Source organism: Branchiostoma belcheri, unplaced genomic scaffold (assembly GCF_001625305.1).
Source record: "Branchiostoma belcheri isolate BF01 breed outbred unplaced genomic scaffold, Haploidv18h27 scaffold36, whole genome shotgun sequence".
In the NCBI taxonomy this organism is placed as follows: domain Eukaryota; kingdom Metazoa; phylum Chordata; class Leptocardii; order Amphioxiformes; family Branchiostomatidae; genus Branchiostoma; species Branchiostoma belcheri.
The window spans coordinates 2,035,259-2,052,476 of NW_017803976.1; the positions used below are offsets into that span (position 1 = coordinate 2,035,259).

At 42.6% G+C, this 17,218-nt stretch overlaps 1 protein-coding gene across 1 annotated transcript in view; it reads right to left on the reverse strand.

The window, feature by feature from the left end:
• Positions 1-17,218, reverse strand: part of LOC109476132 (glutamate receptor ionotropic, NMDA 3A-like) — an 83,198-nt gene that overhangs the window by 6,511 nt on the left and 59,469 nt on the right. Inside the window, exons 2-11 of the mRNA XM_019777030.1 lie at positions 14,650-15,242; positions 11,316-12,016; positions 10,039-10,252; positions 9,150-9,276; positions 5,211-5,350; positions 4,457-4,590; positions 3,371-3,495; positions 2,386-2,553; positions 1,619-1,735; positions 942-991 (exon numbers count right to left, since the gene is read on the reverse strand). Of these exons, the coding sequence (XP_019632589.1) occupies positions 942-991; positions 1,619-1,735; positions 2,386-2,553; positions 3,371-3,495; positions 4,457-4,590; positions 5,211-5,350; positions 9,150-9,276; positions 10,039-10,252; positions 11,316-12,016; positions 14,650-15,242 (2,369 nt within the window). The remainder of the gene's footprint in view (positions 1-941; positions 992-1,618; positions 1,736-2,385; positions 2,554-3,370; positions 3,496-4,456; positions 4,591-5,210; positions 5,351-9,149; positions 9,277-10,038; positions 10,253-11,315; positions 12,017-14,649; positions 15,243-17,218) is intronic.

Consider the following 17,218-nt stretch of genomic DNA (forward strand, 5'->3'; position numbering starts at 1 on the left):
TCGTACTGAGGACTCCGCGCAAAGATGTTTCCGTTTGGGGTGAGTTTGAGGTCTCCGCCCGGAGTGTAACACTTGTGTAGCGTCCCGCAGCCATCGTGGTGTAGCATGGCCGTCGGGAAAACGTCATGCCCGACGCTAAAGTCGAGCCTCGTCCCCTTGGAATCGCCCATGTCCGCAGCGGAAATTTTCTTGGACTCCATGTTCTTTTCCTCGTCCGACGTAGACATGTCGTAGGATCCGGAACCGTCCGAACAGGCGTCCGGAAAGATCTTCCGTTCCGTTGAGTACGTCCGGACATCAAAACACTCCACCTTGGCAGGCGTCTGGACGCTGACGTCCCGCCTCTGGGTTCTGCATGGGAGACATGTGCAGATATGGAGATTAGACTTTAGTATACGAGCTATTTGTACTCAATCGGTAGAAGGTACTAGTCGGCGCCGTCCCTGAGGCGTCGCCAAAATATCTAGTTATCGAATCCATTTAGTTCTTGTTGGAATGACATTGCGTGTTGGGATAGAAAATTTTACTTACTCTTCAGCTTATACAAAATTCTATAAGCACCGGATGAACAGAAATATAATTTGCGTAACCATTGTATGTAGCATCACGAATTATGTAATAAGAATAAAGTGACAAATAATTCATATATGTATTCGTTTATTTATGATTTGTATTATTGTTTTTGTTAATTCAACAAATGTTTGTACTATTATTATTATCATAGTTATCATTATTAATATTATGACCCCTGGACTCTCCTCCCAACTCGACCCCCACGAAAAGCGGATGGGGTAACACATATGTACATATATTATGGAGTATAAATAATGGCCCAAACAAACAAACAAACAAACAAGCAAACAGACAAACAAACAGTCGTAATTTTCTGTTTGAAAAAATAAAAAAAATTCATTGATAATCGTCCAACCATTGATACTTACTGTTGGTTTTGAGGCGCGAAGGAGGGAGCTCGCTGCTGCCTGAGTTTGATCTGCAAAAAAATACAGAAACATCAGTTTCATGTTGTCTGAACAGAATATGACCAAATTGTACAACGAGTCTGTTTCATAAGCTACCCCATGTTGTATCTGCGTCCAATTTTGTTATCTTTATGCTGTATTTTACTACTGTTTATTGTTCATCGATTGTATTGTATTATGTGTTGATTGTAACAAACTACCCACTGCAGGGAGACTTTTGTCTTTCCCTGCATATGTATGTTTGCGGTTGGAAAACCAATAAAGACGTCGTATGTAATTTCCCTGTGCATAGCACTTCTTCAGAACGTCTCATATAAGGTCGTATTCGCGTATATAAGATTATCATTCCGTCTGTAGTTTCCAAATGTTATGTCGAAAAGATATCGTCTGCAACGGACAAAATTCTGATGTAACGTTGACCAAACATCTTACAAAAACCGTGCAATATCAGGGTTTCGCGCAGGCAAAGTACATTTTGCTGACGTGTTCCTGTGTAACTTTTTAATGTGAGGGTACATATGGGATGTTTCTGAATCGTTCTAAATTCACATTAGATTGAAATTATGTACAGTACTGACACACTTTATAAGCGGGACATTGCTAACATGATGCAATCCACAAGACAATGAAATACTCACTAAAGTGTCCTTCTCGAACATGAGGTAAAACTGGCCCCTCTTCACGATGTTGGCCATTTCTTTAAGAGCAGACTTTGGCCCCGCCAAGTCGTCCTTGTTCACCGCGCGATGGAGTCTCTGAGGAAACAAAACACAATAGTGTACTGTTGACTCCACTCCCGAGGCGTAGCCAAAATACTTAGTGCTTTGCATATATAGAACAATCAGAAACGTTCTAAAATGGCTGACTGATAGACCAATCAGAAACTTCCTTACCTGACTGACTGAGAGACCAATCAGAAACGTTCTAGTCTGGCTGACTGATAGACCAATCAAAAACGTTTTAACCTGACAGACTGATAGACCAATCACAGACGTTATAACTAACCTGACTGACTTTTAGACCAATCACAAACGTCCTCACCTGGCTGACTGATAGACCAATCACAGACGTTCTTACCTGGCTGACTGATAGACCATTCACAAACGTTCTAACCTGACGGACTGATAGACCAATCACAGACGTTCTAAACTGACTAACTTTTAGACCAATCACAGACGTTCTTACCTGGCCGACTGTAACACCAATCACAAACATTCTAAACTGACTGACTGATAGACCAATCACAGACGTTCTAACCTGACAGACTGATAGACCAATCACAGACGTTATAACTAACCTGGCTGACTGATAGACCAATCACAGACGTTCTAACCTGACAGACTGATAGACCAATCACAGACGTTCTAACCTGACTGACTGATAGACCAATCCCAGACGTTCTTACCTGGCTGACGGGCATCCACCTCTTACATCTCCGTCTCTTCAGGCAGGGCAGGACGCAGAAGTACACGGCGTACTCCAGCACCAGTACGATCATAGACAGACCGATCCCACCGATCATGAAAAGGGCCAAACCCTCTGCGTGCTTAACCCCCAGCTGGCGCTTTTCTTCCTATAAGAAACAAACAAGACACGAGCTTTCTATAAACTTTCACTCCTAGAAAATAACATGATTTAAATTTCAAGAGTTTGATCAAGTATTACGATAGCCTGGATGCCAGACCCATAGCACACTGGGACCATAGTAATATGTGCTAGGGGTCTGGCATCCAGGCTAGTATTACGAGAGTACAGTAGTACTAAGTTTACTGTCAAATGTTACTATAACAACATCCATTTGCATTGACCAATTTTTTTAGTCATTGTACAAATGGTTTTGATTTATTGAACATCACATATAAAAGAAATAAAATGCATCACTTTTATTTTTTCCAAAATCAGGCGAAAATTAATGCGCGCGCTGATATCATCCATAAAAATTATTTGCTGTGGCCTTAGGCCATGTTGATTTGATTATATGGATGACATCCTCCAGGAACCCCTAAAATGATGCGCGCGTGCGAATAAAAAAAAGTTTTGCAAAAAAAAAAAGTTATGAAATCGACGTGGTCATGAGGGTTGAAAAAATGGGACAGAATATGGTTTGGCGAATAATCTAGTCTTCAAGTTCATATCTTTACAATTTTACAATTTAGTCTTTTTTGTTTGATTTTGGCATTTTACGACATTGGTATAGTTTGTATTTATTTTTTTTGTAACTTACGGTGTATTTTTGCTCATTTTGCAACTGTTTTGTACGATTTACAGTATGGTTGAAATTTTTTTTTTTTTTGGAAACGGCCGAAAATCCATGCGCGCGCGGATGTCATCCATATAATCAAATCAACATGGCCTTAGTTAGCTTAGGACAGATCTAGACGTGTACGTACGTTTGGATCCCGCTTCTTCTTGTGGCAGCTCCCTGTAGAGTACCACTTCTGTGTCAGCTCGTCCAGATAACCGTTACTGGAGTAGTGCAGGATCAGGGACGACACAGGGTCCTTCAGGGCAGAGCCTGGGGAAAGGTGACGCCAAACATCAGCAAAGTACTAAGGCCACACCAAATTAATTTGTTGGTTCTCGGTTTCGCCTCTTCATACTTTTCTAATTTGCAAAAAAATAAAAAAATTTAATCAGCTAAAAAATACTCATATTTTGCTTTCTAGTTTTTACAGTTTTCCCATTTATCAATGCAGTGGTTTGATAAAAAGTTCAAAATTCATTCATTGTTTAAATATTAACCCAGGACTTTGTCTTGACTCCATGGCTCCTATCATTGCATTTGGGGCTATAACAGGGTGCCTAACTCTGTTTTTATTTTTATTTTTTACACCCAGTCCTTTCATATTTTTTTCTGGAAAAATCCGAGAACTAACAAATTGAATTGGTGTGGCCTAAATCACAGAAGACATTAGGGAACTAGATAGGTAACATTTGCAAAGCAAATGCATAATGTTTACCTTCACCTGGTCTAGCATAACAAACTACCGCACCGATTATTCTTACTCAAAAAGTCGCCAGCTCTGTTCTCTTACATAATGTAACCCAACACCACAGGGTGTTGCTACAGCACAAGTTACCATGGTGACAGACGTCTGGTCCAGGTCATTGACTTTATCTGTTTGGAACAGAAGAAGAAGAGGAAGAAGAGGAAAAAGAAGAAACTGAACAAAAAATAATATGTTTTCCTTCTGCAAAGGTAAACATAACTAACCCTTCTGACATGAACCTTTTAGTATCAAAAGTTGTGGAAAGACAAATGACAATGAAATGAATGAAAGACAGAATCTTTGTTATTGTATGTGTTATGTACATGTATCTTATAGTGCCAAACCTATATATATATTAAGCAAACCTATGTGCATGGCACAGAGGTTCAATAGAAAGGAAATATCTTGCCCAATCTCTTAACTATTGCACTTTTGATGTCAGTGAAGGTAACTTTTGACCAATCATGTTTCGCTTCGCCTGCTCACCTTTTCGAACCCCAAAGGCGTATCCCTCCGCGGCGGCCACATTCCCGACTTTGACTATCTCACACTCAGGGTCGTTAGCGATGTGATACTCCAACAGATTGGAACCGGCGAAAAAAGCATCGATCTCGCCTTTTCTGTGGAAAAGATTCGGCACAGACTTTCAGTTAACGATCGGCGAAGAAACAGTCATAATCTTCACTAGTAAGATGTTCAATTTGAATATAATACTAGTGAAAAAATGAGTTAGAGGGGTGTTAACTCATTGTTTGTCACTTGTACGAAGTAAAAGTAATTCTCTAGCGCACTTTTCATTGATATACGATACGATATACTAGTCAAATTGCACTGTATTCCGTAAAATTGCACTGCAACTGTATACTAGTAAAATTGCACTGTTTTCCGTAAAATTGAAATGTATACTAGTAAAATTGCACTGTATTCCGTAAAATTGCACTGTATACTAGTAAAATTGCACTGTATTCCGTAAAATTGCACTGTATACTAGTAAAATTGCACTATATTCCATAAAATTGCACTGTATAGTCTAGTAAAATTGCACTGTATTCCGTAAAATTGCACTGTATACTAGTAAAATTGCACTGTATTCCGTAAAATTGCACTGTATACTAGTAAAATTGCACTGTATTCCGTAAGATTGCACTGTATACTAGTAAAATTGCACTGTATTCCGTAAAATTGCACTGTATTCCGTAAAATTGCAATGTATAACCTGGCACTCCTGGTTTCTACTTACTTGAGCTGGCGGATTCCCCCCTCCGTGATATTCGTTGGAATGAAGCGGTCCTTCTTTTTCGTCAGGAGAGTTCTCTCCTCCAGATACGTCTCTATACTCGTCCCTCTGGCAACGCCGTAGAGCAGCGGACCGCTAATCAACTGATGGGTGTAGGAAGAAGGTATGAGAGCCTGACTACATATGGCAAAACACACAAACGGCCTTGTTTGGCAGCGCCACCTACCGGAATTTGCGTGAATCACATCAGTGAAATTTGTACTGGCCGGATCCTCAAGTCTAGTCATTCCAGTCAAAGAAAGCACCTTTATCTATCTTTTGTTTCCAAGCAGAATTCGAATGTTTAAGTTGTAAACGAGTATGCATACCACCTAATCATACTGGGCCGCTAACTTCTTCTTATATTTAGTCATGAATTCTAATTTGCAACCAACCGCTGCACGGTATGCAAATGCAAGCCGTCGCGTACCTGATAAAGCCATGTTGATTTGATTATATGGATGACATCCTCCGGGAGCCCCAAATCTGATGCGCGCGTGCGAATAAAAAAAGTTTTGCAAAAAAAAAAGTTCTTTTCATTATGAAATCTACGTGGTCATGAGGGTTGAGCAAATGGCACAGAATATGGTTTGGCGAATAATCTAGTCTTCAAGTTCATTTCTTTACAATTTCGTCTTTTTTCGTTTGATTTTGGCATTCTACGACAGTGGTATAGTTTTTATTAATTTTTTTTGTAACTTATGGTATATTTTTGCTCATTTTGCAACTGTTTTGTACGATTTACAGTATGGTTGAAAACTTTTTTTTTGGAAACGGCCGAAAATTCATGCGCGCGCGGATGTCATCCATATAATCAAATCAACATGGCCTAATAGTTTTTTTCAGATCCATTCCCCCCAAATATAGGCCACGCCTCGAAGAAAATGAACTTTCCCCTTTGGACAAAGTTAGAATACTGGGCACTGAACAGGACTACGTTTTAACCCTTGTCCTGCTGTGCGCAACATATGTTGCGCGGCACATTCAGTACCATCTATATAACACCCTGCATAGGTACGATTTGGGGGTATTTCTCGTGCAACGGATTACACCGCAGCGAAACGCAACGAATGCGGAAGTAACTATGCCACTGCAGGGCAAAAAAAATTAGTTTTTTTTAAATCTAATTAAGACATGAATATATTGAAAAATATTGTGTCAGGAATGCCAGCAGGACATCAGGGCATTTATGTCAAGGCACTTCAGCCATCACTTAACAGAGACGATGGACGATATAAACTCCCTGGCACTTTTGATCAATTGCTGGCGTCACGTATCCGTAAAGTCTCGTGGGAATAAGGTCACGTGTCTGTAACCATAACTCTCGCGAGATTACGTTTTGAAATGATTGGTCATTAATTATCCTGATGAAGGCAACAGTGGTCGTTAAAATCTGATTTCAGTGTATTCCTTGTATAGGAATAAAGTTCCAAATTTTACTATGAGTACTACCAACGCTGATGAACTATCGTAGGGTCGTGTTATGTTGTGGCGTAGCGGCAGAGTGCTAGACTCGGAACCAAGAGGTCCCGGGTTCGAGTCCTGACATGCCACCGATCTTGTGCCCTTCTTAACACGACTTTCTTCACTTGGATCAGGAGAAATTGAGTATTGTATTGTCCCCTGTATCGGTAGCGGCATTAATATCAGTAAAAAAAAAACTTGAGTGTGCCGTCACCACGTCTTGTGATTACATGCTGGAATATAGAAAAGACGATGAACTTTCATGAGAACTTGCCCCTTCATTTGTATGCCCTGAACGAGCGTCACGTTAGGTACTTCCAGCCGACTGAACACATTTACCGGAGGGATCGCCTGCAAAATGGGCTGTTTGGAAGATGGCGCTGCAATTTAAAACCTAGATATGTCATTGCCCAAGGATTTACCATTCACAACACGCCTGACTGGGATACTACTGCAGAATACATTAGCAGCTTGTGACGCAGAATATTTACTTGCTACCTAAGGCCACAGCCAGTAATTTGTATGGATGACTTCAGTGCGCGCATTCATGTTCGCCTGATTTTGCAAAAAAAAAAAGAAAGAAATTTTGTTGCCTTCTGACAGTGGTCAACATGCCGAAAATGGTCTGTTGCCATGTCGGAAGGTGGATGCCAGATAACTATGAAGAGAGGAGACAGCTCTGATTTAATGTTTTGTTTCTTACTTTGACGCAGTGATATGTGATGCTGGCTGTGTATATGTGATGTTCCTACTGAATCAAAACCATTTGTACAATGATTGAGTCAAAATTTTAAATTGTAGGAACTTTGTTTTTTTCGGCCCGCCTTGTTTTTTTGCCCGCTTGCATTAGATTTGGAATCTACGGAGGATGTTATCCATGAAATTTACTTGCTGTGGCATAACAGATATAGAAAGATGTAAATGATCTTGATTTTTGTCATGGTGATATTGTTGAAAACGCATATAAACAGTAGCAACTGAATAGTACTGAATTTAAAGGCCTCGTGTATTTTTCAACTCTTAGGATCATATTAGCGTTTTTATAGTTAGTAATACCCAATACATGATTCGGCGCCAACTCCCTATTTGTTGAACCTTTCATGAGATAGAATCACAAGTTATATCCAATAAAAGTTTTGTTTGTGGCCGCACAACACAGTATTTATGGAAAGTAGTCCGAGCACAAAGTAGTGCTGCACAATACTAGAGAATGTACACAATATCGTGCCTCCCTTTTTAGCAATTTAGCTAAGTTGGTAGGATTTGACATAAACCTCACTGATCTCTCTGATGATGTTTTAGTTCATTTATTCCTTAGAGGTTCTGTATCACTATCATATCCAAATAACTTAAATTTTTTACTTTATGTTCAATCATTTATAAAGGAAACTAAAAGATTTGAGTAATTCTTTCCTATCAATTTTGTAAGTTTTGCCTGGAGTACTTTACACATTGTAACCTTATTTATTCTATTCTGTTATTATTAAGCTTTGCATGTCTGTTTTTGCATTTGCTTTTGTATTTTTGTAATGTTAGATGGCGACATGAACATAAGCTCCGGCTTGAGTGTGTCGTCATCCTGTCCACTTTGCTCCTAAATGTTTTAATAAAGAAAAAAAAATACTAGAGAAGGGTGCAGAAATTGTTCTGTGCATGGCATCGAGATAGAACCTGTAGTAAATGTTAGACGAATACGTCAGTTTTGAGACTGTAAAAGTTAAATTATGGTGCGTGTTCAGTCGGCGTAGATTTGCGCTTGAATACTTGTCCCGCCTAGTACTGTGCGTCGGCTGCAGTTCCATGACCTCCGCAGTGGCGCTAATAAAAGAGAGCGTGAGAAGAGAACTACACGGCAAATTTAAGCTCATTTTCACATATTTTGTACACTATACCCTGCAATTAAGCAGATCAAAATTCTGAACCTTGCTTGTGCACCCTACTATGAATTTCAGTGAGTCGAAGTGAGTCACTTTGGGGTCCTTAACTATAGAAATCCCCATAAGGCGAAAACTGTGTTGTATCGCCTTGTTCGTTTATTTCGATACCCTTAATAGTCTAAGACGACTAGTCTTGCAGGGTTCAAAACATTACACATATGATCATACTGACAACAAAATAAAAGAGAAAGAACATACGTTATCATCACAAATTATATACAGGTTAAACAAAACGATCATGACTTAACGTAATATATACAACTTAACTTATGTACAACTGGTGGATGGCCTAATATTCATGCGGACTGGTCAGTGTTTTGATACTGGGTGGCAGGGTGTTCCATAGATTAATGGCGCGGTAGAGAAATGTTCGCTTGTTGCTGTTTGTTTTTGATTTAGGTAGTTTGAAACTGCAAGAATTAGCAAATCTAGTTAAAAACTTGTTTGTGTCAGCACCCCCCTCCCCCTATTCAGCGACTACCCCGGATGTGTGACCTCTCACCCTTTGGTCGTGCAGCCCCGCCAGGTTGTAGTACTGGTCCTGTGCCACCATGAATGACGCCAGGTTGGCCGTGTAACTCCCCAGGAAGATGAAAGAAAACGCTCCCCAGAAGTTTATGACCCATCGGCTGAGGGACAAAATGACAATAATTCATCAAGTCAACATTTTCTTCCCACTGCTTGAGGGGACCTCGAGTGCCGTAGGCGCGAGTCGAGCGCCGAAGGCGTGAGGTTCCTAGGGGGGTCCGGGGGCATGCTCCCCCGGGAAATTTTGAAAAATGAACCTTCTAAAATGGCATTTCGTGCGTTTTTGAGAGGATTTCCAAGAAAAAAAAATCAGAGATGAATTTTTTTCAATGATAAAGGGAGCAGTTTTTCTACGATTCCAGTCCATCTTTTCAAGAAAAATCTTGGACCTTTACATAAAAAGTGGACCAAAGAGTGGACCTTTACATCAAAAGTGGACCAAAGAGTGGACCTTTACATAAAAAGTGGACCAAAGAGTGGACCTTTACATAAAAAGTGGACCAAAAAGTGGACCTTTGAGCCTTGTTCTTCCGAACCCCCCGAACCCCCTTGGTTACGGGCATGGGCCGTTGATACATGAACACTGCGCATGACACAAATTGTTAAAACATACTAACCATTCTTTGGAACATAAATGTAAAACTCTGTTACTATATCTTTGGTCTGGATGGTTCACCGATGAAGAAGAAATCGGAAATATCATACTTCCCGAATTTCCCCATGTCGACCTCCCACTCCTGCTGGCTCCAGCCCCTGTCAATCTGCCCCACCCACGTGCTGTCAACCTACTCCGTCATGGGACGAACACACATACACACACAAACCCCTAGCTAAGCCATCCAAAACAATACTTCCTACCCTACCTGCTCCAGCTCTTTGGTGGTTTGGTGTAGACGGTGTGGGAGAAGAGAATGGACCACACGTTGACCAGGGCCGACGGGAAGCCGAAGTTTGAATTCCTGCCCCTTCCCCTAGGATGGAGTCCGTACGGGCTAAACCACTCAAAGATGGTGATGACGACAGCCACGAAGTGAAGGGTCACGAAGGTCATCAGCCAGTTGTCCCAGCGCAAAGTTTCTGGTGGAAATAACCGTTAATAGACGTTAGGCATTGATTTCGGATACCATTATCTCCAATTAATGGTTGCCAGGAGGCTGCCAAAGCTGCGGTGGTCGTTGAGGTTAGCTGGGCAACGTTTGGTGAAGCCTCGATCAATACGGTAATCTGGGTAGTAATGTCAAGGTACCAACCACCACCGCATGAGCGCACACCGCCTACCGACTAGTGCGTCTCGTTATTCTAGGGTCACATTTCCAAGCCGGGGCCCGACCGGGCAGTTTGCGGGAACGAAAAGTATGATATAAAGACGAAAAAACACAGAAGGGTTTAAAAGATAATAGTATGATAAGGAGAATTTGTGTTTATTTTAAATTTTCCTTTCGGGCCCCGGCCGTACGTTGCCGCCCCTTTCTCCGGGCGAACAGTATGATAAAAAAGACAACAAAACACAGAAAAGGTTTAAAAGATAATAATATGATAATTAGAATTTGTGTATATTTTTGATGTGCATTCTAAATTTTCCGTTCATTCAAACAGCCCGGCCGGGGCCCGGCCGTTGCCACCCCCTTCTCCGGGCCACACTACCCTGTCCTTGGTGCTGAAAGCACTATCGTGGCGGTAGTATGACTGGGGGTTCAAGGCGTTTGAGCAAAAATCGAGGGGCCATGAAGCGAAAAAATTTATGACTTTGTGGGGTCGTGTGGCGTAAATTGTAGCGTGTTCGGTTCAGAACCAAGAGGTTCCGGGTTCGAATCCCACCCATGCCACCGATCTTGTGCCCTTGTACACTGCACGTGTGCTTGATCTTGTGTGCCTGATCTTGTGCCTTTGGGCACACTCAGGTATAAATGGATACCCAGCTTAGGTTAGGGACGTCCCCCGGACGTTAAATGGAGGTCTCGTGTTTGGGGAGAGCGACACCCCACGCACGCTAAAGAACCCACCGCACTTCGAAAAGAAGAGTAGGGGTCCTCATGGTATTCAAACCTAACAGTCTGGTCTTAAGCAGCTCGGTTTACCGATTATGCGTAACAAACAAACAAACAAACAAACAAACAAACAAACACTCGTGCATACGTACCTAGGAACCAAGTGAGCCGGGGACTGTCCGTCCGTTTAGCCACGATGATGCCGATTCCGGAGTGGGCGAACGGCTCCGTGAAGTCAATGACGTCGTAACGGTTCATGGTGGCGCTGATCGGCCCGATGGCCATCTCGGCGTTCCCGTCCATCAAGTCCCGCACCATCCCGTTCCACGTGCCGTTCACGTTCGACCCGTACTTGGAGTCCGCTACGTGGTACAGCTCGTACTCTAACCCCAGATCCGTGGCGATGGCCTCCATGAGATCCACCACCAGCCCCTCACAGCACTTGATGATGTAGGTGGAGTTGGTGTCGTCGTACTGGTACAAGTTGTCGTCGTCCGTCGTCTCGATGGTGAACTTGTGCGTCGTCCTGTTGCCCACGGGGATCAGGCACTTCACGCGAGAGTTGCAGGGATGCTGGGAGTCCAGGAGAGGCGTGACGTAGGTGAACGGCTTCTCGGCGATCGTGACGATGCGCTTCTTCCCGAGGCTGCCGGCGAACAGCACCAGGTTGTCACCGGCGCCCGACTTGAGCCGAAGCGTGCCGTCGTCCCATTGTCCGACGGTGGTCCACACCATGTGGCCGTCGTCTTCTCTCTTCAGGTCTAACAGGTCGTACGTGGCTCGGGTGGACATCCCGTTCTGATCAAACTGGATCAGACTGCCCCTGCTGCGCGTCTTGGTGTTCAGCACGTGTCTACATTCGTAACGAAAAACAAAGAGAGGGTAAACCGGTTGTGCTGTCTTCATCGTCAAGCATTGATCGTCAAGGTAGCTAGCTGTTTGAAAATATCCTGGTCAATCAGCAAATTTGATCACTGTTCGGCAGATGCCTGATTTTATCAAAACCGTAAACACGTGCAGATTCTAAGAAAACTATCATTGCTCCTGGCAAAGACGTTTTGATAATAATCGTAGTCAATCAGGAAATTTGATCGTTGTTGGACAGATTGCGCTCTTGAAAGCCTGATTCTATCAAAACCACTTCAACTGTAAATACGTGCAGATTCTAAGAATACCATCATTGCTCTTTCATCAAAGACTTTTAACTGATGTTAGAGTGTATTGGTACTTGTGATGTACAGAGGGCAATGTCGCTTCATCAAAGACTGGCCAACATATCATCACTAAAGTCCATACGGTCTGGATCACCCACACATAAAAAACAGGTCTCTTTGTAAGAGATAGAAACACAGAGAAACAGACGACATGGAGCACAGGACTCCAGGAGCTAGAATGGCTCACAGCAGACGATCTAGTCTACACGTATGAGACGAAGGACAGGGGTGGGAGGGGGGCGATTTCTACAAAGACAGGAGTATAATATGACAACGGACGTTTAGAAGATGTAGATAGCGGCCAACCATTTGAATCTCGAGATAGAAGGTAGAAGGAAGAGAGTATACAATACATGTTCCAACCAAAATGTTCAATTTTAGGCATATTGTTCATATTCAGATACACAGACCATGGTAGTGAAGTATTGTCAAGTTATTGCAAATTCATGCCATCTTCTTTTAAAAGCCTAACTACAAGTGATGGGTATACATATAGTGACAGACAGCGAAATCAAACGAGACAGCTAGTATACTGTAGAATTCTCGTTGTTGAGTTGAACATCTTCTTTGAACAGTCAAACAGTCAAATGTTTTGGAATAATAAGTATGCAGACAACTATTCATAATTGAAATATCAAACGCTAGGAGGAATTGCAGACATTCCGTTGGATACTTTTCGTCTTAGGCCACACCAAGTAATTTTAATGGATGACGTCCGATTTTGGCCTGTTCACACACAAAAAAAACCCAAAAAATTCCGCTTCCTGTAACTATGACCAAAGATGCACGACAGTGATAAGGGAAGATGTGATTAAAAGAAAGAAACATGACAGGACGACAACTGCTGTTCCATGATTTAGTGCTGTTTTTATGACGAATAAAAGACCTGTTACCTCCATGAAAAATGGAGGTATTGGTTTTGGCGCGTCTGTGTGTGTGTATGTGTGTGTGTGTGTGTGTGTGTGTTTCCGCACATTTGTAGTCAGCATAACTTCAGAACGCCTTCATGGATTGTGATGATATTTGGTATGCTGATAGGTCTTAAAAAGCCAAAGGTCAAGGTCAAATATGGGCTTCCTGGTGACTGACCTTGGTACTGCAGCAGAACTTCCGGGAAAACAGATGTGCGGGGTGGCATGGAAAACAGATGTGTGGGGTGGCAGCGCCTGCCCGGTTTGATTAATGAGTTTCTCCCTCGGGAAAAGCCTACATGACCATACCCAGGCCAAAGGTGCTACTGTGTGTTTGAAACCAAAAACCTGTGTTATTTTGTTCTGTACTGTAGTGTACTGTGTAAAAACATTTAGAAAAACTCATATATTTCATGAAGGTATGAGATCTCCGAATTCTTGTTGGTTGTTGCACTCAATTTGTGTCCAAACATTTGTCGTTTCTTAGTATATTTCAATCTAGGCATCTTGTTTTTTCGGCCTCGCGTTGGATTTGGAGTCTCTGGAAGACGTCATCCATAAAATTTACTTGGTGTGGCCTTATCGTGAAAGTTCGATCTTTGTAACAGACTGTGGTGTGAACAAACGTGTCGCTACGAATGTCGACTGGGCAGACAGACAGGAACACACCTAACGGCCAACTGAAAACCATACAGTACCTGCTTTTAGCAGAGGACAGGGGCCTGATTATCCAGAAGAACGCACCGGGATAGAAACATGTTAATGCTAAGAATTATCTACCGCTACTGGGAACAAGATTAAGTTGGGAAAACTCAATCTGCATCATGCAAAAAAAAAGAAGAGAGAAAAAAATCCTACTAAGCGAACTACAGAGCAAACTACAATGAAAAAATATCGCCAAGGAGATCCTTGGAGGAAAAACCATCACTGCACCGGGAACAAGATCTGAACGGGTCACCTGATTAGATCTTGGGCCCAGTCAGAAACCGTCATGATTTTGCCGCCAAAAGAACTGCTAGATTAAATGACCTAGCTACAAAGCCAATTCTACGGTTAAGAATCAAGACATGCTGACGTTTGATACTATATAGTTTTATATACCAATAAATGAGGTTTTTAGTGCATTATCTTTGGAAGGGTTGGAAGCTAACGCATTCTAGAAACACAAGACCAACATTCAAAACATTATTGACAACTCAAAAAGACCTTCTACGTAAATCACAAACGTAGACTAACGTTATTGTCAGTCAACGATGGACCAGTGGCTCTTATAGAACGTGTATGTAAGAGCCACTTGACAATCGTTGCCATATACGTTATTAGTGAATACTCAGTATAAGAAAGAAGGCTACACCACTTACTTGTAAAAATCCTCCGATCCGAACTTGTAGCTGTCCGAAGCGTTATGGCAGCTCTTCCTGCGCTGCAAAGCTCCGTTCCCGTTGTAATCTCTATTGACTTTATTGAAGGAGTCCATTAGGAGAAACGTGCCATCGTAGATTTTGTCAGTGAGGGTGTCGTCGCTGTACCTCACTGCAACGGCTCCTACGGGGTAGTCCTCCAGTACGTGCTGGGATGTGGTGACGGCAGCTTGTGTGAGGATCCAGGCATGGTTGGAGCCTGTGAGGCCCAGAGTTTTAGCATCACGAAACACCCTTCTGACATCACTAGGAGACCCATGTAGAACAAACGCCCTGCAGTTACTCTGCTTCAAGTTCATCAGGTGACGACTCAAATTCTCGTCATCTCTCGCGAGAGAGATCTTCTTGGAGGCCTGCCAGTGTACCCCGGATGTGAGGTTGTCCAGTTTGGCCATGAACTCGTAGTCCATAGAGGTCTGGCCGATGACCAAGGCGGCGAAGCTGTACAGAACGTTCCGCTCCAGTAGGGTGACGATGGCGTGGGCCTGATGACCGAATGCCGGCTCCAACCGTACAACCAACGGGATGTCCAACTGTAAAAAACGATAAAAGAACAACATCATGAAAGTTCATCTGTGTTGGTAGTTACATGTTTAAAGTAAAGACTTTTGATCCAACACAAAAAATTCTCTCACCTAAAGCTTTCGACCAGTCACTCTGGTCTTCCTCAGTAGACTGACCCAGTAAAACTTGTCACGTGGCTTCTTTAAAGTGTGACGTCAACACTGGGTCAAAGGTATCTGGTAGACGATGTCGGCCCCCGTCGCGGTTCAATGAAGGTTGATGGGCCCTGATGTCTACCAGATACTTTTGACCCAGTGTTGACGTCACACTTCAAAGAAGCCACGTGACAAGCTTCACTGGGTCAGTCTACTGAGGAAGACCAGAGTGACTGGTCGAAAGCTCTAGGTGAGAGATTTCTTTGTGTTGGATCAAAAGTTTTAACTTTAAACAAAGAACAACATGTCATTAAAAATGGTAACACTACCATCAAAATACTTACCCCTGCTCCGCAAGGAGGTGGGGAGGCCAATAGATCTACACAAGTCTCGACCTAGTCTCGTGTTCTCGCGAGACTAGGTCACTCCGTGATCAAGACTTTCAGTGGACGTCAGAAAATTTCGATGTGCTTGCTACCTTTCGAAACAGTCACTGATTGATGAATATTCTACTAACTGGTAACATTACAGAGGCATTAAATAGCTACATGTCATATGCAAGAGTGTTCAAATGTCTCGGACTAAGTATTAAGGAGTCGCTTTTTTGGCATCATCGTGGACAGCCAAATAAGAAGTTAGATCATGTTTTCAGAACCCTTTAATACATGAAACCCCTACATTCCAATGCAAAGGTGAAAAGTATTTCCAACATTGGTATGGAATACCTTATAAAACGCACTAAAATTGTTTCACATCGTTACGTAAACATTCCAAAAAGAATAACCTACCTACAAATGCCATCAAAGTGATGAGCAATGATTCATCAATTGATTTCAGACTTCACGATCTCGCTATTTTCCTTCTTAAATGGTTCTTTTAGTTCCCTTCATTTACAGTTCCAGCATCTTGAGCATGGAACGTTCTTAAGGTCTCCTCGCCCAGACATATCCATCATCATATTTGTATTTATTAGCCCGGGCTCTTTTTATGATGTGTTTAATCCTGGCTTTAATGAACACGCTGTTCGAAGTAATCAGTTTCTCCGCGGGGGTTGGCCCTGGGTCCATGCGGGGGCCCGCAGCTATCTGTCACCGCCGGGCGCTTTTGTCCGACTCCGTCAGGGTTAATTGGAGGAGGACCGTGAAGCAGTACATCACGAGTGCGGTGTGATGACAGGGGACAGCCGGCGGATGCTGACGGGTCGGCTGCGGGTGAGCGCACGGGATGAGGAGTTAGTGAAATGAGGCAAGAAAAATTGAGTAGGTCAGGACTAGTGAGAAAGTATCCCCGTGGTCAGAAAGTGTGTGAGTGAATGCCATGTAAGGAAACTTCCGTTTTCCTCCAAATCTTAACAAGAATTAGTGAATGAATGACGACCTTTATTGCACATTTTTGCCACACTGGGCTAAATACAGGTCAAAACAAAACATGATTAAAAGATATATACAAAATAAAACTAGCTATCATTACATAAATTCAACTTCTCACTTTTCAGTTATAGTAGATCTAAAGGAACAGATATATGTTTTTCGATGGAAGGTTTGTCAAGTTGCATTAGGAAATTCCAAATCTTGATAATTGTGAAATTGATTAAATTTTTCCCAGCTTTGGTGCTCCTCTACTTTTTCCTACCCAAAGGCAATAGGGGCTGAGTACGTGGAGCTGTACAGATCGCCCCCAAGCTAGCTCCATAGAGGCGATTAGTGCAGCACCTTCTCCCTAGGTCTCGAGGGCTGTTGTCAATACTTTGTGTCTAGGACACGGTATTGCAAGATGGTGCCCATCTCTCTAATTTAAGCTTTCCATGCCCGTAGCCAGCAGGGGGGGTTCGGGGGGTCCGGAAGAACCCC